This window comes from Pyricularia grisea (assembly GCF_004355905.1).
Source record: "Pyricularia grisea strain NI907 chromosome Unknown Pyricularia_grisea_NI907_Scaffold_2, whole genome shotgun sequence".
Classification (NCBI taxonomy): domain Eukaryota; kingdom Fungi; phylum Ascomycota; class Sordariomycetes; order Magnaporthales; family Pyriculariaceae; genus Pyricularia; species Pyricularia grisea.
Window position 1 is genome coordinate 5,842,270 of NW_022156717.1, and position 24,256 is coordinate 5,866,525.

The window sequence follows — 24,256 nt, forward strand, 5'->3', positions numbered from 1 at the left end:
GGGGGGGGAACGGCGAGACGCGGGTTCTCTATCCCAGCTCGAAAGGAGAGAGAGCAAGCGCAGGCCAAGGGATTGCACCGGAGTCTGGGCGCTTATTTTTGATACGGGCACGCCACGAGGTCATCTGTCAAATGTGCATAGCCGTTATATTCGTGCATTTTTTTATACATCCTTGTATTTTTTTTGCTGCTCTCATTTGCGTGTATCTCTTTCTTCTTTCTCTAGCCGCTAAGGAATGGTACCATTGAGTACGAAGTACAAAAACTTGGCTGACAACATAAAGAGAATTTAAAAAAAAAAAAACGTGGCAGAGTATGGGGGAATTGACAGGTACATAAATGTATGCCATGGCGTGCTTGCTACCCAAGGTGTACCTGCTAGTCTAAGGTAGGTAACTATCAAGCGTCCTTATTTCTACGGTAAACCCTACCTAAGGGCCGCCAATACATGCTCCAATCTGGTTGGCCAGGCAAGCATGATATTTTTTTTTCGTGCAGCCTCTAGTGAGCTGCATGTAGCCGTCCGTCATCCACCGTCTCTGCGGTCGTTTTCTCTCAGCCTCCCCTGAACCTTTGTCCCCCATGCCCTGGCAAGCCTGGAGCAGTTAAAGCCAAGCATCATTATAAAACCTGAGCTCCATCTGTTTAAACTCTGGGATAAGATCAACATGCAAGTGCTGAGTTGAGTGTTGCAGCGGCGGTTATCTATCCGCTGGGTGTAGTGCCCTGAATTTTTGGCATAGGAGTCTTGGTATATGATGGAGACTGAGAGAAACGACTGCAGAAACTGGTTTTTTATAAGACGATTAACTCGAGTTGATCAAGAACCAGGTATCTGCCGGAACCAGGCGGAATATTCCATACATATCTCCCCCATGATCTCGTATCTTCTGCTACCCACATGCTTGCTCCTTTCCTTCAGCTGCACTCACTGAGCAAGTTGGGTGATTTAGTGCCGTCCACAGAAAAGACCTGGGCTCAAAGGTATGACGACAACGTTGGGTTTCGGGTTTTGCTACATCCATTAGGGAGGAGAGTGGACGCGCGATCTGGACAGCAGAAAAAAAAACCATCCAGGCAAAGACTTAAAGAGGATCGAAACCATTCATTAGTTCTTGTGTCTAAGGGCGTGATTTGTTACCCCCATCTCGTTCCCTTCCTACCCCTATCCTCCCCTTTTCATCTTCCTCTGAACCACGCTCTATACGCGCTTCTCCCGATCCCTTTCAGGTCTTTTATCCCTTTATGCAGGTTGTTTGGTCTATTGGTACATTTGTTTGCTGCAGTCAAAAGATGTTTTGAACAAAGGAAAAATAAACAAAAAATATACCCATATAACGTAGGTATGGCAGAGAAAAAGTAAGTTCCCGAGTAAGTTAAGACTGAGGAATCCGGCGTGACAAGATATAGGATTGGTTGCTTGCTCGATATCCAGCCGTGTCTGGGAGTAACAAGGATAACTGCGCCAGCTCCGACGTGCATGTTGCCGGAGATGGGGTGCAGAAAGCTAGTTGGGCGGTCAAATGATCTAGTGCTTGATCTTTGTTTGGTCCAGGATGAGCTGGTTGGCTCAGGTGAGACGACCTGACAATCGATCTCAACCCCAGCCCGCATCAATTCCCAGCCTTCACGCGTTGCCACTTTCCATCCACGTCCGTCATCTCCAACAACTAACCGCCATACCATCTTTCAATAGAGAGCAAATTAGTGGTGGTGCTCGACCTCGCCGTGGTAGCCAACGAGCTTCATGCGGCCGATGATCTCGCCGACGGTGAAGAAGCCAACGAGCTCAGCGCCCAGCACACCAGCGGCGGTCCATTGAGCTGCGCTGATGTTCTTCACACCCTCGACCGGGTTCTGGGTAGGGATCTTAGACGACAGCTGGCGCATCAGAGCTTGCGGGTTCTGCAGCTGCTTCCATACGTTTTGGAAGTAGCTCTGGAAGGTTTGCATTGATCTGGATTTCGGTGTGGTCAGATTTGATGTTGAGTTGCGAGTCTTGACCATAGGCGTACAGCTGCGTAGGAGCACATGATTGACGGATGTAAACTTACGGAGGAGACATCTGCTGGCCACGGAAGACAATCTTGGCAACCTCAACGCCGACCTTTGTGTAGTAGACGACAAAAGGAACCTGGCCTATTACTCGAAAATAACGGTATGAGCGTCAGCAAAAGTGATGTCCCGTTTTTCGTCATGTTTCCTTTGTTCATCTTACAAACCCGAGGGGTTGCGCCATCCATCTGATATCATCCCATCTCTCTTTCTCCCGTCAAATAGATTGGGGGGACAAGGAAAAAATAGACATACGCTCAACAAACTTGATCAGCTTCCCTGTGCGACCACCGACCTTGCCCAAAGCCTCAGAGGCACCCTTCGCGGCGTTGGTGATGGCGGGACCGGCGGCACTGGCGACGCGGGTCAGGCCCTGTGCGGCCTTGTTGGCCGTGTCCTTTGCGGTGCTCTGGGCCTTGCTGGCGGCAGAGGACTCGAAGCGGCGGGCGGCAACGGTGCGTGTCGAGGGCGCGAGGGCCACACGGCGCATGGCGATGGCGAACGACATTTTTGGTTTTATTAAGATTGAAGGAGTGTGATGTTCCCCGGGGGTTTGTTTGTCTCCTCGTATGTGATGGTTCGAGCGAGTTGTTCCCTTTGAATTTTTATTCTTTTTTTTTTTGTATCGAAAAAAGAGCTGGTCGTCCTTTATTTTTGTCTGGTTTATCCTATTTCCCCCCGGTCGGGTTGGCTGGTGCGAGGAGGAGTCGTCGTCGTCGTCGGGGCGATTTGGTTGGCAGCTTGGGAAAAAGAGGTTCTCGGAGATTGACGAAATGGAAAAACTTCAGCGGCCTCGGAAGAATTCGTGATGATTGCTTGGGCTCCTGCGAAAAGTGGCCAGAGCTTTAGCCGAGTTCTGGGTCCAGGGTGGGAGAGCGGAAGGCGGAATTGGCCAATCATGGGCCAGGAACTGATGAGGTCATCCCTAGCTTTTTGTGAGGAACCCACATATTTTCTCTGGTGCTGGCGCGTGTGAGCTGGCAAAGCTCTCCTAATTTTTTCTGCATATTACTTCTTTTTTGATATTATACTTCTTTTCTATTACCATATTGTTGTCTTTTGCTTATGCAGTGGCCAACACCCAGCCGACGAGGGTTCTTGCCAACCGGCATGCCTATCACATGCTTTTTCCTTCACGCGTTGACTGCATGAATGCTCGGCAACACTCATGGAAGCACAAGCTGACCTTTTAACATGATGATTAGGATGAGCATATGTTGGTAAGGGAAGAATGCTAACTGATTATCAGTGAGAGAACGATTATGAGTCGCAATGCAGTCTACCTAGTCGTCGACAAAAAAGGTTCAAATTCATCTCTGTCACATTATTTGTATTTACATCAACTCTACTCCTCCGACCCCCTTCCCATCCCTTAGTCCAAGCTCTGGATCTGTACCTTAATCGCGCCCGTCTTGGGGTCTGCCGCCGTCTCGAACGCCTTGAGTGCGTCCTCAAGCGGGAATCTGTGTGTGACCAGCTTGGTCAGGTCGATGACCTTGTTCTGGATCAGCCGGATCGCCCGCGGCCATGTGTTGCAGTAACGGTACTGGAACTGCAGATCAACCTCGCGTACCGACGCCCTCATGAACGGTAGGCTGATCTCGTTGCGGCCGACTCCGATGACGAACACCTTGCCGCCGAACTTGACTGCCCAGATGGCGCTGGCAATGCTGCTCTCCACACCCGTGCACTCTATGGCCAGGGTCGGCTCAACGCCGCCAAATGCCTCGACGATGGACTTGGCCGCGTCCTCGGCTGTCGGCCGGCCCTCGACCTTGAACGTGATGACGTCGGGCACTAGTTCCTTGGCGAACTTGAGGCGGCCGTCGTCGATGTCTGTGATGACGAGCGGGCACGCACCCGCCGCCTTGGCGCACAGCAATGTGATGAGACCGATGGGACCCGCACCACACACGAGTACGGGGTCGCCGAGAGTGATGCCTGCGCGCTGGATGCCCGCCAGCGCCACACTCAGTGGCTCAAGCATCGCTCCGTCCTCCCAGCTCATGTCGCCGATCTTGTGGCACCACACGGCCGGGTGGTTGACGTAGCGTCGCAGAAGCCCGGGCACCGGCGGCGTTGAGAGGAAGTCGACCTTCTCGCAGCCGTTGTAACGTCCCGTAAGGCACGGCTCGCACTCGTAGCAGATGACCTGCGGCTCCACCGCCACGCGGTCGCCCACCTTGAGAGACGTGACGGATGGGTGGACAGCGATGATCTCGCCTGCTGATTCGTGCCCGAGGATGTGGTCTTCACGGACAATCATGGGGCCGATGCAACCGTGGTGCCAGAAGTGAACGTCGGAGCTGTTTTTTTTTTTTTACGGTGATGGAGTCAACTTTGTGTTTTCTTGATTCTTGTTGATTTCCATGCACATGCCTAGTCCAGTATCATATACTTGTTTTCTTTCGTGTGGCTCAATTTACATAGTAGGCGGAAAGGGGGTTTTATTTACCCGCAGATTCCTGTGCTCCGGATGGCAATGGTGACCTGGCCCTCCTTGAGCTCATCGCTACCCTTTTGCACGCTTTCCAGACTTGGCTCGGCCTCGTTGATCCAGAGGTCATGTTTGGGGTTCGTGAAGACGCCAATGTTCTTCTTGGACGGCGCTGCCGTGGAGCTACCGTTTGTTGCGCTCATCGTGTAGAGAGGGGTCTGGGTATATAGGAGGGAGGAGGAAGAGTAGTGGGTACCTAGGGTAGATACGGAGGCTGGTATAAGGTAGATTATGCCTCGAGACTGGTCAGGGTGAACGACAATGGAAGAAGGGTACGAATTAATGTAGAGGAATGGGATAAAAGATGAAAAGAGAGCAGATGCGAAACAAAACAAAACAGGCAGGAGGATGGATTTATTTATTTATCACCGCGCCATGCTGAAGGTCTACAACTGGACTTGGCTCGGGGAATTAGCCGACAAGCTCAAATCATCCTGTAAGGAGGCAGGCGCATCCAAGGCCCCAGCTGGTATATATTTCCCCCCTGCGCGGGGTAAAACTCCAGACGCGCGCGTGACGTGGGGTGGAATAAATCACCGGGCGGAAGAAGACGAAACAACGCGGAGCAGACCTGGCTTTCCGACAGGACCCTCTTTCTTCCTATTGCATCTCTTGCCTCTCGGGACAGTTTGCGCTTTTTCTTTGAATTTTTTTTTTTTTTTTGTGTTTTTTATTTTTTTATTATGGTGACCGCTCTGAAAGTACGACATGCGCATATCCACCTAAACCACCCCGAGTTACTTTATACAGTACGCGCAAGTCGGCTTTGTGGAGAACCTCGCTCGAGGTAGGGTAATCTAGAATAGAGCTCTCTAGTCTGTACGGAGGTCCAGACCTGGTCCCTGCTGGTTCTCGTTTCCGATGGTCCCTCCACCCTGAGGATATTTTCCTTCCCTTTCAAAAAAGAAGACCCTTTACACATGCGAGCCGCCCAATCAGAGATTTCCCTCTGCCTTTGTTTGAGCTTGTCTTTACCGGGTACATCCCGTCTTTTTTTCCTCTCTCTCTCTTTCTCTCGTCCGGCGCAAGCAATCCCCAACCAACGTGTGGGTTGGCTGCTCTACCATAAAGCTCGGCAGCTACAAGCCCGACCGATAATTATGGGCGGCGGGTCTCGCACGTTTCTGTTTCCGCACCAATCACCACGGCTCCGGTCGTGTGCCGGAACCTCACAAATCTATCTAGAGACAGGTGGGGTTTCTTTTTTTCTTCTTTTTTTTTTTCTTTTTCTATCGTTGTACGCTACGTTGTTGGCTTCATTTTGCTCCTCATACATCTGATAAAGAAGCACACAAGAAAAAAAAAAAAAGAAGCCTTGTGATCACAACGACGGGAAATTTGAAACCGCATCGGCACCCAAAGGTTAATTTGTCCGTCGGCCTTATCTGACTTGATACGATGAGCCGGGCGGTTCACAACGCCGTTTCTTGTTGTCCAAACTGACCGGGACCATACTTTTTGGTCAGCGTAACCGTCATTGACTATCGAAAAGGTTCATGGTCCATCATGTGACACAAGTCTCCCAGTACCATCTAGCGAACTTCACGTGCTGTGAACTGAGCCTTGCGGCCGGGTAACACAGATAACACGAGCGTATAGGAAAAAAAAAAAAAAAGAAAAAAAAAAGACAACGGATAACTTGCTATGCTATATCTACATCATAAATTCAACTTTTTGTTACCGATATTCACATCACCCTTGCAGATCCTTTCCCATGCCCCCAAAAGTTATGGTCTTGGTGACCTGGTACTCGTGAATTCCATACATGCTGCCCTCCCTGCCGAACCCGCTCTCCTTGACGCCGCCGAATGGGCTCGCCACGTCGCTGATGATACCCGTGTTGACGCCCACCATGCCTACCTCAAGAGCTTCAGCCACGCGGTACGCCCGGTGAATGTCTTTTGAGAAGAAGTAGCCCGCCAGGCCAACCTCGGTGTCGTTGGCCATCTTCACCACCTCCGCCTCCGTGTCGAACTTGAACAGACCCGCGATCGGGCCGAACGTCTCCTCTCGCGCAATCGACATCTCCGGCGTCATATCGCCGAGCACCGTGGGCGCGAAAAAGTGCGGGCCCAGATCGGGGAGTCGCTTGCCGCCAGCCAGGAGCTTGGCGCCCTTACCCACAGCATCCTCGACCTGCGAGGCAACCTTGGACACGGCACGATCATGAATCAGTGGGCCGTGTGTGGTTTCGGGGTCGAACCCGCTCCCAAGCTTGAAAGTTTCCTTGACCCTCTTGGCAAGCCTTTCGGCAAAGGCGTCGTAAATTCCGCGCTGCACATAGATCCTGTTGGCACAGACGCACGTCTGGCCGCTAGACCTAAACTTGCACGCGATGGCGCCGTCTACAGCGGCATCGAGGTCGGCGTCGTCAAAGACAATAAAGGGTGCGTTGCCGCCGAGTTCGAACGAACACTTCTTCAGAGTGCTGGCCGCCTGCTTCATGAGCGTCTTGCCGACGCCCGTCGAGCCGGTGAAGCTGATCTTGCGCACCGCCGGGTGTGTGCAAAGAACCTCGCCGACGGTTTTGGTGTTGGAGTGCGACGTCACAAAGTTGACAACGCCTGCGGGCACGCCGGCGCGATGCGCCAGCTCAGCAAGCGCCAGCGATGTGAATGGCGTTTCGGCGGGTGCTTTGCAGACCACGGTGCAGCCAGCCGCAAGAGCGGGGCCGATCTTTCGTGTGCCCATGGCGGCGGGGAAGTTCCATCTGTTGAGCAGAACCGGGAGCATAATCATTAGTATTTTAGGGAGCCCTTAGATGTATCGTGCTCTCGATCAATGCGCCCGGTCGGCACCCCCAATGGACTTACGGCGTGATGAGCGAACAAACCCCGACAGGCTCCTTCCTCGTGACGACCCTGTTAGCCGCCAGAGTTGGCTGGATGGTATCCCCGTACACCCGAGGCGCCTCCTCGCTGAACCATTCGAAAAAATTGGCTGCGTATGTGACTTCCCCCTTCGCGTCGGCGATAGTCTTGCCGTTTTCCCAGGTAATAAGAGTCGCAAGGTCGTCAGCGTTGGCTACCATGAGGTCATACCACCTCCGCAGAAGCTTGGCTCGCTCACGGCCCGTGGTCAATCTGTAGGTCTTAAATGCATTCTCGGCAGCGGCGATGGCGGCCTCGGTGTCTGCAGCGTCGAACTCGGGAGCCGTGCCGATGTGCTCGCCCGTCGTCGGATCAGCCACGGCAAAGGTCGCACCCGACCTGGCGGGGACAAAGGTGCCGTTGACATAGCAGACGTTTTGCTTGAAGAGGGAGGGGTCTTTGAGCTGCAAGGGGTAACAACGCAAGACTGTTAGCATCTACTGCGACGCCCCCTTTTTCTTCTCAAATGAAGTATCACGTACCTTGGGTACTTGGGTAGACGCGAGACGAGCATAGCTAGGACTCAGGAATGGCAACGTTCGTCTCTGGGTTGAAGTCCTAGCCACGAGCCGAGAGGCTGAGAATGCATGCCTGTGCATGCGAATGGCAGACATTGTGGCGGTTTCACTGGCCTACGGGCAACACGGTCTCGAGCCGCGCTTTCACGGGACAAGGTTTCCGTGGCGTGGACCTGGGATGAAGAGCGGGACGGATCAGAAGCAAGCAGCAAAAACAATCCGAAGTTTCTGGTCGGTGTTTGTCGAATTCTTCAAGATTGAGCACAGCTCTGTTCCCAAGGAGAGAGGGTTGAGAGAGAATAAGGGAGCGATCATGAATGGGAACTGGGGGTTTTGAGAAAGATTAATTAATGAATGCCGTTCGTGGAGCGGAAGGACCCTAAAACACAGCTCAAGCTCAGGCTATCTCCCGTTTTCCTATGACGCAAGTGGATCCCCGATGCCGCGCAGCGGGGGTGCGCCCCGGAAGCCGACCCACAGACCGGCAGGACCTACCATTTTGGGACAGAGGATGGGTTTTAGTGCTATCTGCCGGTGCTCCCTCCGTAGGAATGGACCGTATGGTAGGATAATATTTTACAGTTGGCGGCATAGCTACTTACCGTTAGGGCTTCAATCTCTTCTTTCTCCCGTCGCCTTTTGATACACACGAGTACTTGCCCTATGGCAATATCATGGAAGGATCGGTCTAGTCATTTTTGAGTTTTGAATGGTCTCGGTCTCGTACAAAAATATCTTGCATCTGTCGAGAAGTAGAGGCCAAGCTCAACAACATTGAAGCATATCCTCTGCTCAAGTATGACTAGTCACTCAGTCTAACGCTTCCCTTGATTAGCCTAATCGGGATCAACATGCACAAGATGGCAATCGGATGTTTGTTAGTACGTCCACAGACTATAGGTGCAATTATAAGATATGAATTAAAGCCCCATCCAAAACGCCGATATCGTTTCGATGTCTCCATCCGAATTCGATACTCATAGACATGGTATAATAAATAGTATATGGTGAGAGTACCAGATCCCAAGGAAAGAAAGGGGGGTTGTTCGGAAGATTCCATAACAACCCATACCAACATTTCGAAAAGAAACAAATATCCATTTCGGCCTTCGTGAGCTTAGTACACCGCCGATATCCTCAATAAGGTACAATTCATCGGACCTGTTTCCGATGCCGCAAAGCCAAACAAAACCCATAATCGTTACTCAAGCATACTACTATCTCTGTTCGGCATAGGCCCTGAACGGTAATTTTCTGTCCAAGGTTTGGAAAGCCTGCGTCCTAGGGGTGAATGGTACACCACCTGCACTGGGCGTCTGTGGCTGCATCTCCCATGTCTTCACCTCAGTGGGAGAATCGCTAGACGCGTACTCGTTTTCGTCTTCGTCTTCATCGTGTTGCTTGTCGTGTTTTGTGGGTATCATGTTGAAAATTGCCCATCCGAGGTTTATCACGTAAATGAAGCTATAGTTCAAACAGATCAGTCTCTTGCGTTGTTATCGAACCTTGAGGGCCAAAAGTGGACCATCTGGGCAATATAATGAGAGAAAAAAAGATTAAGAAAAAAAAAAAAGAAAAAAAAGAAATGGCGACTCACAGCATTATGACAGTAGCAGCAAATGTCCCCTGTATGACCATGCAGGTTTTGCCAGCGCCGTATCCCTCTGCCACGGCGCAACTCCTCCTGAGATACCAAGGCGTCGGGCTCGGGTATCTCGGGTCAAGGTAGTCGGGACCAGCCTGTCCGTAGACACTAACCGCATAGAAGGCCGTCATAATGACGTTGCAAACAATCGCAACGACCGGGTAGTAAATTCTCATGATGAAACCGATCATCTTCGCCAGTAGGAAGAAGAGTGAAATGACCGAGATGACCACGTTGAACTCGGTGAGTCTGTGAAAGAGCCTCCTTGTTAGAGCCTAGGCGTCTATGGGGAAAGCAACTGAAGGGTGTATCCTCTCAACAACATACAATTGCGACCAAACGAATGGGAGTCTGGGAATCGGCTCATGGTTTGCCAGGGCGTATAGGACGACGTTGGGGTTCGAGTTGAGCTTCTCAGCATAGCCAATTCTCCACATAAGCGTTCGGAAGGTATCGGGTTGGGCAATGCCAAAGAGGACGAGCAGTGGAATCATGGTGACCAGCTCGGCTACCATCAGGGCCCAAATGGGTTTCCTGGACTTCCACTTCCGACGCACAACGGTATATCCCTTGATTGCCATGTTTGCTATTGTCGATTTTCCGCCCAGCAATGGATTTTTTCAAGTCGAATGACAAGAAGACCCCTACAGAAGAAGTCTGTTCGATACTTCCCCCAAATTATTTCGGGGACCAGTCTGGCTTTCCTTCAACCAGCACTATAATGAACAAAATCTCCAGGTTTTTGCCAAGGCCTGTAAGTGGCCGGGGGTCGTACTAGAAAGCGGGGAAAGGGCCACGATCAATCGTGGACACTGGGTTGGATATCTTTTGGAGGCTGTCAATCAAGACAACACGAACGTCGTCGGGCTCATTCGAAAAGAACAAAAACAGTCGTTCTCGACAATGAGCAAGCAGCGGCGATAGCCCAACATCGGTCGGAGAGAGAAAGTGTTGGTGACCCGACCTGAGGAACGGCGCGCGGGCTGACAGCAGGTCTTATTCCCTCTCTTTCCTGGCCCCCGACACCCTTCATGTCACCCTCCCACCACTCATTGCTTGCTTTTGGCGCCTTGCCAAGTGTGGGTGTCACCAAACTTGGGCGCCAACCTCGGTGGGTGGTCCCTTTCACGGTTGATCACAACGGCGGCGGCCCAATGAGGGTGCCGAGATGTAAGCGCCCGCAAGGTGCATGTGGGCGGCCCGGAATTGAATTGGTGCAGTTCTCTTGCGGTGGTCCAATCATGCTCGGTGTAAGCAATGTGAGGGACTTTGCCCCCATGTTGCGGGTGGGCCCACTCGTCTACTAATGGTAGCTGCTTGTCAGCAAATAGACTTGCTTGGCTGGATCCCACCATCTTCCATTTGCAAAAACTCCCGGATATGGAACAGCTTTGATTCCTTAAATAGGCCTAGATAAAGAGCGTTGACTCGTTTCTCAACTCAGAACATATGAACACACTAATGCCCGAATCAATTTGCGCCGCGACGCAGGCTTTGTACAACTGTCATGGTGATGCCAGGAAGATACCCAAGGTTTACACAAAATTTATCTTGACCTTATTTGGAAAAGGCTTGAAACAGGTTTTCCTAACCCCCTAATGCCTTCAAGACGGTCGTCCAGGAATTTGCACCGCAACCCAAAGAACATCCATCAGCCTGTAGATTGAACTGGTACAATTAGCTCCTCACAGCTCATCCTTCTGGCGCGGGGCTTTTGATGCGCGTCGGACCCGATACTCGCGAGCCTGCCTCGCCAGCCGTGGGAGTTTTCGAACGAAACCAACCTCTGACTTTCAACTGTTGTTAACAAGTGAGATAGATGGTTGGCATGATAGTGGTCCATCACCGCTCTTAAACCGTTCCTCAAGGACCTCCTTGGACGATCTGTGAGAGTGGCAATTTCTCGTCGGCTGCGATAGTCTCAAACCATAGACACTGGGATATTTCCTGGTTAGTTTTAAAAGGCATCAGGGATAGTCAGACCCGACACTCGAGTCTAGCCCAAGTATGCGAGTGTTGGTTGAACAAGGGAGTGCATATCATTCGAGATATACTGAGCTCGATTGCGTAAAGTTTTTCACTAATTTTGGCAAGCAACTGTTTTAACACCCCAAGTTGAAGCTTTTAAATTGTGTGAACTGTGTTTTGAATGATGAATACAATTGAAGGTATAACATGTAGTATAAGTAAGTATTCGTATATGGAACCCAATTTCGCAGCTTGGAATGTATACTGTATATTCGTTCTATTCGGCCCGGTGCACAAACTCTTCAAAAGTAGGTGTCTTAAAACGTTAATCCATGCACCTTAGCCTTTATAAAGTCAACCGATATTTGCCTTTCTTTACAAATGGAAACCTAGGAAAATCATCCTGGTTGCCGCCACCTATGCCGGCGCCGCGTTCGTTGTCGATATTCTGACGCGCATGCCTTGGTCGCTCAATTTGGATTGCCTCTGCCTGGAGCCGTCGTATTCAAGCCGAGATTGTGATCTATCTAGTAGCTGCGGCATCATAAATAGCATCGTTGTGTGCCTGCCCACTTGAGGGGTCCGCTCGTGCAACGTCGCTTTCTAGAGGGGGTCTAATTTGTGACATTGTCGTAGATGGGTCTTGAGCTGATATAGAAGATCAAAGGGACTGTGTTTCCATAAAATATACGGATAGCTCCCTATACATACAAACAGCGGGTTGGCTGGCCCATAAACATGCTCTATGCTTTCTGCCCTGGCGCCATGTCCCCTGCCTTTCCCCGTGGCCATTGAATTACGAAGTAAGTCGCATGAAGAATCAACGATACGAGTTAGAGAATGGCCACGAGGCACCCCGGCTGAAAAGAAAGAAGTAAAAGAGGGAAGAAGAATAATCACAATACAAATAAATAAAATAAATTAGAAAGAAAGCTTGAGCAAGATCTGCCCCTCCACGACCAGGTAACAGCCCGGAGCGCTAGCTGTACGTGTAAGCATGGCGTCGCATCGGAAAGTCCAAAAGTAGAGCTGTACGACGTACGGACACTATTCACCTCCGACGGAAGAAATGCTGCAGACAGATCGGCTGTTGTACAGTATGACGACGCCGCTACCTCACCTCCAACAGTACCGGTCAATTTATACAGTAGCATGGGGTTATTATTGGATCGACTACCTCGAACCTAAGTTATGTACCTAAGGTTGGTACCTAGGTACCTTACCTACGGATACAAGATCGTTATGTGCTGATGTCAGCTTACCGTTATGTGCCTTGGTGCTTTGGCTTGCCATAACGTCTGACGATGGAATTTGTTGCCCATTTATATTGTTCTTGACCTTAGGGGATTACTTAACCAATGCACGTGGAAATGTATTGGGATCAGGTACAGATCATGGTCTTTCGGATACTCGGATGGTTTGATCCCATTTTTTCTTCTTCTTTCGCAAGCAACCTTTCTGGTTCCTTACTTGCGAGGAGCTTTTGAAATATTTTTAGGATTTCTTGCAAGGGCTACCTCGAGAAAGCGCTTTGCCAACTTGGATCAAGACAACTATCAGCTGGGCGCGAATCTGGGTTAGCAAAACAACAGTCAGGAGTAACAGTGGTGCCGATCCAGGGCCGTTAGAGAGTACAATATGAATATTTGGTAAACCCGCATTTTTTTCCCGGGAAAAATTTCGAGGCCGCGTGCGTTAGCAAGAAAGCCACCCACCCAAACAACGATGGCAGGCAGCTTTTCAGATCAGCAGAGTGCGGGGCAAGGGTGTTTCCAGACCAAAAGCGACCGTGCCAGGATCCCTGGCCAAGTCGCTTGAAAAAGGCCCTTCTGGACTTGCCCATTGCAGGGGGCTAGCAGATGGATGTCGAAATGCTTTTTCATCCAAGACTTTGGCTTGCCGTGTTCCTTACGTTCGTGGTCCTTTGATGCCAGAGGGTGCTCTGCAGAGTATATAGAGCTCCCGATAGGTGCGTAGTTGAAGTGACGATGTAAGTCAGGGAAAACAGTACTTTTGCAGCATTTTTCTTTCTTTTTTTCTGCCATGGATGCGAGCAACAAAAAAGCCGATGCCGGTCGAGCCGTACCTAGGCTGGGCTGATTGAAGTTTTTACTCGGTAAGTTGCGTCTTCAAAGCGGCACTTCTGGAGACGTGAGCTTTTTCAGTGGGTCTCGCCGGCACAGTGGCACTGCTATCACTAGCTTAGCATTAGCCTAGGATCCGACAAAGGGATCAATCAATCAAGTCGCCACAAAACCCCCTCAAGCGAAGTAGTTTTACTGGATTAGTTAGACATAGCAAGTATAAAAGAATATAAGGAAACAGAAGGCCTCGGTATAGCAGTTGAAAAAAAAAAGCTTCAATATCGACGGTGAAACAGTGTAACACTGTCAAGACGTTATCATAAAACCTTTCCTTCGGGTGCTTGACCCGCAAATTTCCAGACGTTCGTTCTCTGGAGCAGGCAGTGCGCACTGGACGGGCGAATCGGATGCCCCAACGCTAATTCCAGATCTAGACTAGATGGCTCTTGCAATTTAGCACACTATGCCATCGCGATCGTCGATGATCCCAACGCTGGGTGCAAAAACAGATCCACACCCCGCCGCCCATAACCCATTGCCACCAGCAATAACCTCTCGCGATGTACGGAGACGGCATGTGGTATGGATCTTTACTTGCCGCAACACAACTCACAAGGCTCTCATCGCTACCAAACCGCCTGAACTTTGTTGCCTGCTTCTGTTCCTGCGGCTAATTGTGTCTCTTTTTTCACATCCTCGGTTCTTACCATGCCATCTTGACTTTTTTTCTCTTACGCCCGTCCGTTCTGCTCTGTCTCCCTTGACCTTGCTTTCTTCTTCGCGCGCATCAGTTACCTACTTTACCTAAGGTAATCTACACACATTAGAGGTAGAGCAGGCACACAAGCTTCCCCCTGTTGCCGTCAAGGTTCTACATTGATCATACTCGTCGACGCCTCAGTCGAGCCTTCGCATCCAGTGAAGTGTGGTCAGGTTAGCCCTGTCTTGGTTTCTAAGTTTACCGCGAATTCAATAAAACCGCCCTACCCGGCACAAACCGGTCCCTTGTTCGTCCCGTTAATCGAAAAGGCGTTGGCGACGATACGAAACGCTCCATCTGTGCGCCCGAAACCTTGTACGAGCTGGGGAGCATAGACGTTCAAAGGTTAATGGATCCTCGAGTTTAAGCAATTGACACGGTCAAGGCATGCTGGTGCAGCTCCCGCGCGAACTAATCATCTAAGGTAACTTGCTTTACTCGAGCGCCTTGTACCGTGCTCCCCTGCCTCGATTCTAGCCTAGACTAAAGTCGGCGCCGCCACAAGCTTGGGTCTAGTCCGTCGCAGCTTTTCACTCCGCTCACCACTTGGCCGACAACGAGCCTCACCCTTTATCTTGTTTTCTTGACTTCCATCAAACACATCAAAGGTTCGCTTCGTTTCTCATATTTTTGATATGGTCATTGAACCATACGTCTCTCTTAATCATATGCTCCCATGACGCTCCCAGGCGCGGCTTCGTCGAGCCAATCTTCTAACCTTGACAGATATCAGTCTGTACCGCACACCTCCCTGCCTCCGGAGAATTCCCACCGGGATCCGTCCTCACAAGTTCTACCCCCTTCCGACCCGCAGCGGCCCTCGGACTTAGCTCCGAGTGCGCCACCCGCCGCTCCGGGATCCCTCGACCGCCCGCATCTCGACAACGTAACCCCGCGCCTATATCGCGAGCGAAACCCCGAGTCGTTCCGGAATGGTGGGACTTACTCTTCGGTGATTGCGGAACAGCGCTACGGGAAGGGCGCCGGGAAGCAATCGGCTACACTACCTGTCTTACAGGCCAAGTCCGACTCGAACTCGTCGCAGAGGAAGCGGCAGCAGCAGGGCACCGGAGACGGTCCCGCGCAAGCTCCTGACAGTCGTGGTCTGGGGCCAGCTGCCGACGTTAACGACGGTCGTCTGTCTGGCTCCCGCTGGAAGAAGCCGCGTCTTGATTCCCCCCGCAGCATCGATCTCAGCTCGCTCGTCTCGCCGAAGGTATACACGACAATTGAAGATCCTACGTCTCCAATATTCTTCTCTTCGACCAGCTCACGGGCCAACATGACGCGACCGCATCCAAAATATGCAACGGCCGAGGCCACGGCGAACATGATAGATCGCATGCGGCAGCCCGAATCAGTCACAACACATCAGCTCGCGAGGGGGAGCATAGACTCTAACAGTCCCGCGAGGTCTGTTAGTACCCATGCAAGTTGGCCCTTTGAAGGGAGGGGTTCTTCCAAGAGCCCTGGTTCAGTACCCTCACACCTGCAATCGCTTCAGTCTATCGGTACTGTTGAGTTTCTGGAACAGGATGAGCGGCCTACATTTGTTGTTGATCTTACGAGCGTGGCTTCGTCGAGTCCTGAGCAGCTTCCCATTATGTTTTCTAATGCGGCGTTGCGCGCGTCGCCTATGCTTCTCGACCTCTTGTCACCCGACACGTCCGAATCACCTGCTAGTAAGGAGTTCGCCAGGTTCAAGGCATGGGTTGTGAGCTACATCAAGGACAAACAGTCCACGGACGTTCTGCTGCCATCAACAGCATATGGAAATGTTACATGGACTTGTTGGACGCTTCGAAAGAGGTATCGTGTAGTGAGCGGGTCGTGGCTTGCGGCAGCCGACGCCAAGGAATCCACGCAGCTGCATCGCACATCTCCGATAACAGTTATCGAAACATCCCGGGCCAGTACCCCAGATCTGGGCCCTACCACACCGCGTGAACAGAATGCAGAGAATGACGACTACTTCGGCCCAACAGAGGATACTATGCAACACTATGACCTCGTGATGGCAGAGTCTCCAGCCGACTTTTACTCAGAAGCCGATCCTGCCCGGCTGGGTCTTCACATGGCTGAGACCACGGGGGAACCTGGCCGCACTTCATTTGACTGGACCAGGATCGCGGTTCATCCGGGTTTGGACGCACACTTCATTTTTGCGCGGTCCATTGACTGGGCTCGAACTTCACTGGGGCCCATGGAGCACTGGCCGCCGGACCTTCGTGTTATGTCTAACCTTATCATGGGGAGTCCTAACCCGGCCGCCATGTACTGGGGCGAGGAGTACACGGCAATCTATAACGAGGCTTACACCCAGCTGGCAGGTCAGAAACACCCCATGATGATGGGAACCTCATACATTCATGTCTGGGCCGAGATCTGGGACTCGATCAAACCGGTTTTTGAGAATGCGTGGAACCGAGGCCAGGCAACCATGAAAAATGACGACCAGCTATTCATCATCCGGAACGGGTTTTTGGAAGAGACATATTTCAGTTGGTCCATCATTCCGCTGGTTGGCGGAGATGGTAACGTCGTCGCGCTCTACAATCCGGCGTGGGAGAACACACGCCGCAAGGTCAACGAGAGGAGGATGCAGACACTGGGGGTAATTAACGAGAAGACAGCGCCGGCGAGAGACATCAAGAGCTTTTGGCAGTTGGCACTCAAGGGACTCGAGTTCAACGAATTCGACATACCGTTCGTCTTGATGTACTCGACCTGTCCCGACGAGTCAGAAAGCGAGGTTTCATCTTTGCACTCGGGAAGTTTGGCGAACCCGCCCACCGTGGTATTAGAAGGATCCTTGGGAGTGCCAGCAGGCCACCCAACCGCAGTAAAGTACCTCGATCTGCGCACCAGTGATGAAGGATTTGCGCCGTACATGCGCGAAGCTATGAGCTGTACCGACAGTCCTATAGTTTTGAGCAAAGAATCCGGGACATTGCCGCACCATCTGATCAACGGTTTCGAGGGACGAGGGTTTGGAGACCCCGCAAGGACTATCGTTGTTTTCCCTGTTCACCCAACGCCAACAGGCGAAGCTGTTGCGGGCTTCATCGTAATGGGCACCAACCCGAGAAGACCGTATAATGAAGACTTTGAACTGTTTATCAAACTCCTCTCCCGCGCGCTGGCCACGTCCATGGCCTCGGTTGCGCTTTTCGAGGAAGAGATTAGGAAGGGCCAGAAAGCGGCACGGATAGCTGCTCTAGATCGCCAAGAACTCTCATTACAGTTGCGCCTTCGAACTCAAGAGGCTGTAGAAAGCGAGTACAAGTTCAGCAGGATGGCCGAATTTGCACCTGTGGGCATGTTCATTACGAATAACCAAGCCAAGATCACTTATAGCAACGATATGTGGTGGCAGATATCACGGCATCCGCGGTCGCATGACACGTTGGGGAGCTGGATGCAGAGCGTGCGCGATGAGGATCGGCCTGGGCTAGAGGAAGTGTGGACCAAGCTTATGACTGAAAAGGTGACTACTACGCATGAATTTCGGTTCAAGTCGAGCAGTCAGGCCGAGGGACATCCGGTCGATACATGGGTCCTGCTGAGTGCTTTCCCCGAGAAGGATGCCAACGGTGACCTCAAGCGCATTTTCGGCTGCATAACCGACATCACCCAACAAAAGTGGGCTGAGACGTTCCAGCGACAAAGGAGGGAGGAAGCGGTCGAGTTGAAGCGCCAGCAGGAGAACTTTATCGACATGACCAGCCACGAGATGCGCAATCCACTCAGCGCCATTCTGCAGTGTTCCGACGAGATCACGAGTGGACTAGCACGGTTCCGCAGCAGCAACCAGACGTTGGATATGGACTTGCAGCTTCTCATGGATGGTTGTCTTGAGGCTGCCAACACCATAGCCCTCTGTGCCAGCCACCAAAAACGCATCGTCGATGACATCTTGACCTTTTCCAAACTTGATTCACAGCTGCTTCTTGTGACGCCGGTTGATGCACAGCCAATAGCTGCTGTTCAGAAGGTCCTCAAGATGTTCGAATCTGAAATCAGGAGCAATCAAATTCGGGTCGAATTCCGGGTCGAAAAGTCGTACGAGGAGCTTGGTGTTGATTGGGTCAAGATCGATCCCTCGAGACTGCAGCAGATTCTGATAAATCTCATGACCAACGCCATCAAGTTTACCAATGCGCGTGACTCGCCGACCATCATCGTCAGCATGGGTGCCAGCCGGAACAACGGGGACGGGGCGGCGCCGGTGTCTGGGCTGAACTACTTTCCGACTCGCTCACCAGCCACTGAAAATATCACCGACAAGCCCGAATGGGGTAGTGGAGAGAAGGTCTACCTCCACTTCTCCGTCACCGACACTGGACCGGGCTTGGATGCTAAGGAGAAGAAGCTGCTGTTCCACAGGTTCTCACAGACATCTCCCCGAACACACGTGCAGTATGGCGGGTCGGGGCTCGGTCTCTACATCTCAAGAATTCTATCCGAGCTCCAGGGTGGGCAGATAAGCGTGGTTAGCGAGAAGGGCGTTGGAAGCACATTTGCATTTTACATTCAGGCCCGCAAGGTAGACCCTGCGAATATATCCCCCAACGAGTTCGCGGCAGATTTTTCCCTGAAGGTCGATGTTGCAGCAGCATCCAAGAGCAATGGCGGCGCCGCTAGCAGTAGTAGCAGCATCGCCAAGCCAACTCCGTTGTCTGCCATAGAAGGCGCATCCTACACGCTCGGAAAGACTACCATTAGCCCTACAACGACGTCACCTGTGCCAACTATGAACGGAGGATCACCGCAACGGCACCGAGATGTAATTAATGCATCAGGAGCGACGACTAGGAGCCCGACACCAGGCGCAACCCAGCAGAACCATCGTCCCCTCGATGTGCTCATAGTCGAGGATAATCTGGTAAATCAGCGGGTGCTACAACGACAGCTTGTCAGGTGCGGCAACAACACGCTCGTGGCCAACCATGGGCAGGAGGCACTTGCGACCTTGCGGAGGTCACGATTCTGGCGGCATGGGGTTCTTGAAGAACAGCAGCATCAGCTTGGCGGTACTGCAGAGCAATTACTGAAGCTGGGGACAACCACGTCCGAGGACCCACCCACCCCGGATACAAGCATGACAAGTACAGGCCAGCAGGAGACCAACATCAACATTTCTGTCATATTGATGGACCTTGAGATGCCAGTCATGGATGGCATGACGTGTGCGCGCCGGATTCGGGAGTTGGAGGAGCTAGGGGTTATTGCGCACCACATACCAATTATCGCAGTGACGGCGTATGCGCGGCCCGAGCAGATTGAAACCGCGAAGGCTGCCGGCATTGTGAGTCTCTGTTGGAAAAAAAAAAAAAAAAAAAAAAAAAAAAAAAAAGTATGATAACCTACTTATACATGATCACTAACTCTTCGGTTAAACAGGACGACGTCATTTCGAAACCGTTTCGCATACCCGAGCTCATACCCAAGATAGAGGAGCTGGTGTCGAAGTTTGACACGGACGCTGCTACTTTTGGCTCCAGTAGTATGGACATCTCACCCGCTGAGCCCATGGCCACTTCAACACCTACTGCCACCGCGCCTCCGCCGCCCCCTGCTGCAACGACTGCGGTTGCATGACGGGCTTGGTAATCATTTCGTCTTTTGCGATACCTATACATAACTACCTGTATCGCACATACACTTGTCGCCGCTCGACCTTTGATTTATCACCTTTTTTCTTTTCTTTGTTTGGTTGGTTTCTTTGGCTCTTAATCCAATGATGATACATGGTGGGCTCGGAGTTGCTGTTTCACCCTTTTATTTACTCTCTTTTGTTTCGTTTGGGCTGTTGGTTACAGGATACCACTATATGGAAGGCGTCTGGGTGGAAATAGATAGACATGAGGCCATTGTAGGATGCATTAAGGCTGGCTGGTTCGTGTTTTTCTTTCTGAGGTTTTCGTTCTTTTTTGTTGTTGTGTGGGTTGGTTTCTTTCAAACATATATCCCAGCAGCAGTCTACAGCCCTGGGACGAGAATGAAGCAACGAGTCAACGATTGGAATGTTACCTGACTATGCATCTTGCTCGTTATTAACCATGTGGAAGGGGATCTTTGGGAGGGGTCGCCTTCAGACTGTGGTTCCTACATGGCAGACCGATCGTGGTACAGGGAGAAACTAGGATGATTCTCACTCTCACTGTGATGAAAAGCAACTTATCTAGAAACTAGGTCTAGTCCTACAGTAATAAGAATCAGTACTAGGATAGTCTAGTACAACCATATACAGCCTGTTATGACCAGCAACGGTGACTGTACGCCATGGCAGGTGTTGCTGCCATCATTCCTGAACATATGGATACACAGTAATGGTTTAAGAAAGCCCGTGTCTAAACTTGTGTTGTACAAGCCACTCACGATGTTCCAACCGGTGGCGCTACGCTGACCTCGGGACAAAGATTTCGCTCACAACTGAATACCGATTCAAAAGAAGACTCGTGGGTAATCAACGATTGAACAAACATGCGAGAGGGTTTTTATTAGCTATTAAAAAGTGTGACGGGAATCGCTCGGATAGGCCTATAACATCCTCCCAACGAATAACAAGCCGAACCCAGAACAAAAGAACCCCTCTCTCGGGAACATGGGGAACGTCACCCAGGACAACTCGCAGCCAAGTCGAGGAGAGGCATTTGCGTGAGCGCCGACTGTTAGGTAGGGGGCGTTTTTATCAGAAACAAAATCCCCATCAGACAGACTCCCCTTTCCCCTTGACCCCCAGGATATTTTTATGTAGTTCTTTGTTTTATATTGAAAAGGACAGACAGATTTGTGTGCTTTCGAACATCGCTGAACGACGGGTCTGGGTATACTGGGTATCAAAAAAAGACAGTAATCAAGACACGAGACAGCCGAAACTGAAAAGGAAACGCAAAGATCAAGTGATGGTGTTTTTTCAAGAATTTTTTTGTCGAGGAATTTTGATGCGATGTTTTTTCTGCAAAACGAAAAGAGCAAAACGATGAAACCAAAGGAAACATAACCAAATAATGATCGAACTGATGATGTCGAGAGCTGAGATTCTCCAAAGCCAAACCCTAATCAAGAGAGTATAAGCAAAGGGGTATCAAGAATCCAACTGATGTCGACAAGGGTATCTTGATTTAAATGCAGATCCGTTTCCCGACCGAAACCCGGAAAGTAGAGTTGTGCAACAAAAATATGGTGGAAATGGGCATAAACGCGTTTCCTTCCAAGCAAAAGGTCAAGTGTCGTAGGAGCATGCGTTACGGTCGTCGCACGAATACAAGATCACCGAATCCACTAGCCGGCATGGCTACCTGGATCTTCTGATCAAGCGTGGCAAACTGCTTCGCGTCCCCTAAGCCGAGGCAGCAACAACAGGGGTGGCAGCGACAGGCTTGGGGGCCTCCTCGACAACAGGAGCAGGGGCTGCGGCCTCAGCCTCAACGGGCTTGGCGGGCTCCTCGACCTTGGCCTCGGTGCTCTCAGCGGCCTTGGGGACCTCGGCCTCAGTCTTCTCGGCAGTCTCCTCGGGAGTAGCCTCGGGCTTCTCAACGGGCTTCTCAGCCTTGTTCTTGCCCTTGATGGTGGCACGGAGCTTGGAGAAAGCCGAAGGAGACTTGGGGGTCTTCTCACCCTCCTCGTCCGATGAAGTAGCCTTGTCCTTCTTGCCGAAAGCGAAGGGAAGCGACGACTTGCGCTTCTCGCTCTTCATCTCCTTCTTGGCAGACTCGCCAGCGGCGGCGGTGGCGGGGACAGCAGCGCTACCCTCAACGGTCTCAGTGGGGACAGTCGCGGGCGAGGCAACCTCTGCGGAGAGAGGAGCAGAAGTCTCAACGGCAGGGATGACAGGGGCGGCGTCAGCGACAGGGCCGGCCTCAGCCTCCTTGGCAGGAACAACAGGTGCAGCCTCAGCGGCAACAGCGGGCTCAGCGGTCTTCTTCTTGCCGAAGCTCAAGTTGCCGAACAGGCTGTTACGCTTAACAGGAGTGGGCTTGACAGGGGCAGCCTTCTCCTCCTCCTTCTTCTCTTCAGTCGCAGCGGGAGCCTCAGTAGCGGCGGCCTCAACGGGGGCAGCGGCGGGAGTCTCGACAGCGGCATCGGTTGGCTCAGCCACAACAGCGTCGGTGGCAGGGGCCTCAGCAGGAGTGGCAGCAGCCTCCTCAGGCTTGGCCTCCTCCTTCTTGGCATCTTTCTTGCCCAGAAGCGAGCCGAAGATCGAGGCGCGCTTGCGGCTAGCAGAGCGACGCTGGGGCTCCTCCTTCTTCTCATCCTTGGCAGCAGCAGCCTCCTTAGCCTCAGCGGGCTCCTCAATCTTGGGGACCTCAGCCTCTTTGGCCTCGGTGGCAGGCTCGGCCTCGGTAGCGGCAGCGACCTCAGCGGCGGGCTCCTCGGCCTTGGGCTCTTCCTTCTTGACGGGAACGACAGGAGCAGCGGGCTTGAAGCTCTCCAGGGTCTTCTTGTACGTCTCGCTCTCGATCACAGTAGGGGCAAGCTCCTTGGCAGCGGCAGACTTGGCCTTGATCTGGGCGACCCAGTTGTCACGATCCGCAGCAGTAGCGGCCTTGAAGGTGTGCTTGTGGCCCTTAGCAGTAAAGTGGAACTTGGTGGGGCCGTCGGCAGTTGGCTCAGAGGCCTCGCTCTGAATGTGGAAAGCGGGTCAGTGCCAAGAACATGGGACTAGTTTATTCTCGATGCTTGTATAGCGTCAGGTGCAACTTACCAGCTGGATGGCGCCACCGGGAGCAGTCTTGTCGGTGCCCTTCTCAGTGAAGAAAAGGAGACCCTCGCCGGTGTGGCTGGCCCATGCGGCGATGTTCTGGGCACTCTCAGATGACTTTTCAGACTTAACGAAAGAGGCCAGGTTCTTAGGCTCGACGGCATCAGTGCCGAACCAAAAGAAGCGCTTGGTGTAGATAAAGTTCCTGATCATGGGTTAGAAACGAAGCTATAAATGTTGCTGGTGGTTTACTGTTCCAACATACTGGGGAAACTTGGTGCCCTTGGACTCAAGGTAGCCCTCCTCGATTGGGGTAACCTCCTTCTCCTCCTTCTTGGCCTCCTCCGTCTCAGCAGCCGGGGTCTCGGTAGCAGCCTCAGTCGTGGCGGCGGGCTCGTCAGTCGTCGTAGCGGCAGCAGTCTCGGACTCGGCGGTGGTGGCAGCGGCAACGGGCTCGGCCTCCTTAGGGGCCTCGACAACAGCGGGGGCAGCCTCGGGGGCAGCAACGGTAGGCTCGACTGCCGGGGCAGCGGCGGCGTCCTTCGGGACCTCAACGGGCTTCTGTGCGTCCGACATTGTGAAAAATGTTTTGGGGGGTATCAAAGAAACTTGGGTATCACAAAAAGAAAGAGAAAGAAAAAGGCAGAAAAAAGTGTGCCTTTAAAATTAAGGGTATCTTAAAGCTTGTATATGTCAGGACTCAAGGACGGTTTAATGTCGAAGGTCAGCTGAAAGTCCTCTTTTGATGTCTGTGAGGATGGAATTAGGCAGATGGAGGAAGGAAAGAACAGGAAGGACAGACTCGATCTGGATTTGTAGGGGGCAAGTACTTATTTGTTTGCAACACAGCGTGGAGCGGGTCGAGACAGGGAAGGAGAGGCCATTGGCATTGTATGGTAAGGTAGGGTACCAAGGGTACCTCCCTCTATGGGGGTGTGGTAAAATGGAAACGCATTTTCGCACAGTACGGTCATCCAACTGAGTGTCTGTCAGGTAATTATGCCTGGCCTTGCCCCCAGACCTGACCCAATGCCTGTAGCGGCCCTGTCCCAGCTTTACCTAGGCTTGGGCTGTCAACGCCGTCGCTGCCAGGACGGGAGCTCCAAACTTGTCTTGAGAAGCGGATCTGCATGCAGCCAAATTTCGCCGTGCT

General features: G+C 51.9%; 7 protein-coding genes across 7 annotated transcripts; 1 reads left to right on the forward strand and 6 right to left on the reverse strand.

Annotated features, from left to right (window-relative positions):
* Positions 1-1,094: 1,094 nt before the first annotated feature.
* On the reverse strand, positions 1,095-2,808 carry PgNI_04324 (uncharacterized protein). Its single transcript, XM_031124372.1, has 3 exons — positions 2,310-2,808; positions 2,054-2,138; positions 1,095-1,956 (listed from the first exon to the last, which is right to left on the reverse strand). The coding sequence occupies exons 1-3, from the start codon at positions 2,560-2,562 to the stop codon at positions 1,704-1,706; spliced, it is 591 nt and encodes a 196-aa protein (XP_030985052.1). The 5' UTR covers positions 2,563-2,808; the 3' UTR covers positions 1,095-1,703.
* Positions 2,809-3,168: 360 nt separating this feature from the next.
* PgNI_04325 (uncharacterized protein) lies at positions 3,169-4,964 on the reverse strand. Its single transcript, XM_031124373.1, has 2 exons — positions 4,510-4,964; positions 3,169-4,360 (listed from the first exon to the last, which is right to left on the reverse strand). The coding sequence occupies exons 1-2, from the start codon at positions 4,692-4,694 to the stop codon at positions 3,427-3,429; spliced, it is 1,119 nt and encodes a 372-aa protein (XP_030985053.1). The 5' UTR covers positions 4,695-4,964; the 3' UTR covers positions 3,169-3,426.
* A 1,144-nt stretch (positions 4,965-6,108) lies between these two features.
* On the reverse strand, positions 6,109-8,287 carry PgNI_04326 (uncharacterized protein). Its single transcript, XM_031124374.1, has 3 exons — positions 7,904-8,287; positions 7,365-7,825; positions 6,109-7,261 (listed from the first exon to the last, which is right to left on the reverse strand). Exons 1-3 carry the CDS (start codon positions 8,033-8,035, stop codon positions 6,244-6,246), a joined length of 1,611 nt encoding a protein of 536 aa, XP_030985050.1. The 5' UTR covers positions 8,036-8,287; the 3' UTR covers positions 6,109-6,243.
* Positions 8,288-8,839: 552 nt separating this feature from the next.
* Positions 8,840-10,538, reverse strand: PgNI_04327 (uncharacterized protein). The gene is made up of 3 exons (XM_031124375.1): positions 9,912-10,538; positions 9,537-9,833; positions 8,840-9,403 (listed from the first exon to the last, which is right to left on the reverse strand). The coding sequence occupies exons 1-3, from the start codon at positions 10,163-10,165 to the stop codon at positions 9,157-9,159; spliced, it is 798 nt and encodes a 265-aa protein (XP_030985051.1). The 5' UTR covers positions 10,166-10,538; the 3' UTR covers positions 8,840-9,156.
* A 181-nt stretch (positions 10,539-10,719) lies between these two features.
* Positions 10,720-10,863, reverse strand: PgNI_04328 (uncharacterized protein; the record flags this gene model as incomplete). The annotated part of the gene is made up of 1 exon (XM_031124376.1): positions 10,720-10,863. The coding sequence occupies one exon, from the start codon at positions 10,861-10,863 to the stop codon at positions 10,720-10,722; it is 144 nt and encodes a 47-aa protein (XP_030985058.1).
* Positions 10,864-15,072: 4,209 nt separating this feature from the next.
* PgNI_04329 (uncharacterized protein) lies at positions 15,073-20,587 on the forward strand (the record flags this gene model as incomplete). Its single annotated transcript, XM_031124377.1, has 2 exons — positions 15,073-19,704; positions 19,800-20,587. 2 exons carry the CDS (start codon positions 15,073-15,075, stop codon positions 19,995-19,997), a joined length of 4,830 nt encoding a protein of 1,609 aa, XP_030985059.1. The 3' UTR covers positions 19,998-20,587.
* A 285-nt stretch (positions 20,588-20,872) lies between these two features.
* Positions 20,873-23,869, reverse strand: PgNI_04330 (uncharacterized protein). The gene is made up of 3 exons (XM_031124378.1): positions 23,369-23,869; positions 23,107-23,308; positions 20,873-23,025 (listed from the first exon to the last, which is right to left on the reverse strand). The coding sequence occupies exons 1-3, from the start codon at positions 23,677-23,679 to the stop codon at positions 21,742-21,744; spliced, it is 1,797 nt and encodes a 598-aa protein (XP_030983884.1). The 5' UTR covers positions 23,680-23,869; the 3' UTR covers positions 20,873-21,741.
* Between the last annotated feature and the right edge of the window lie 387 nt (positions 23,870-24,256).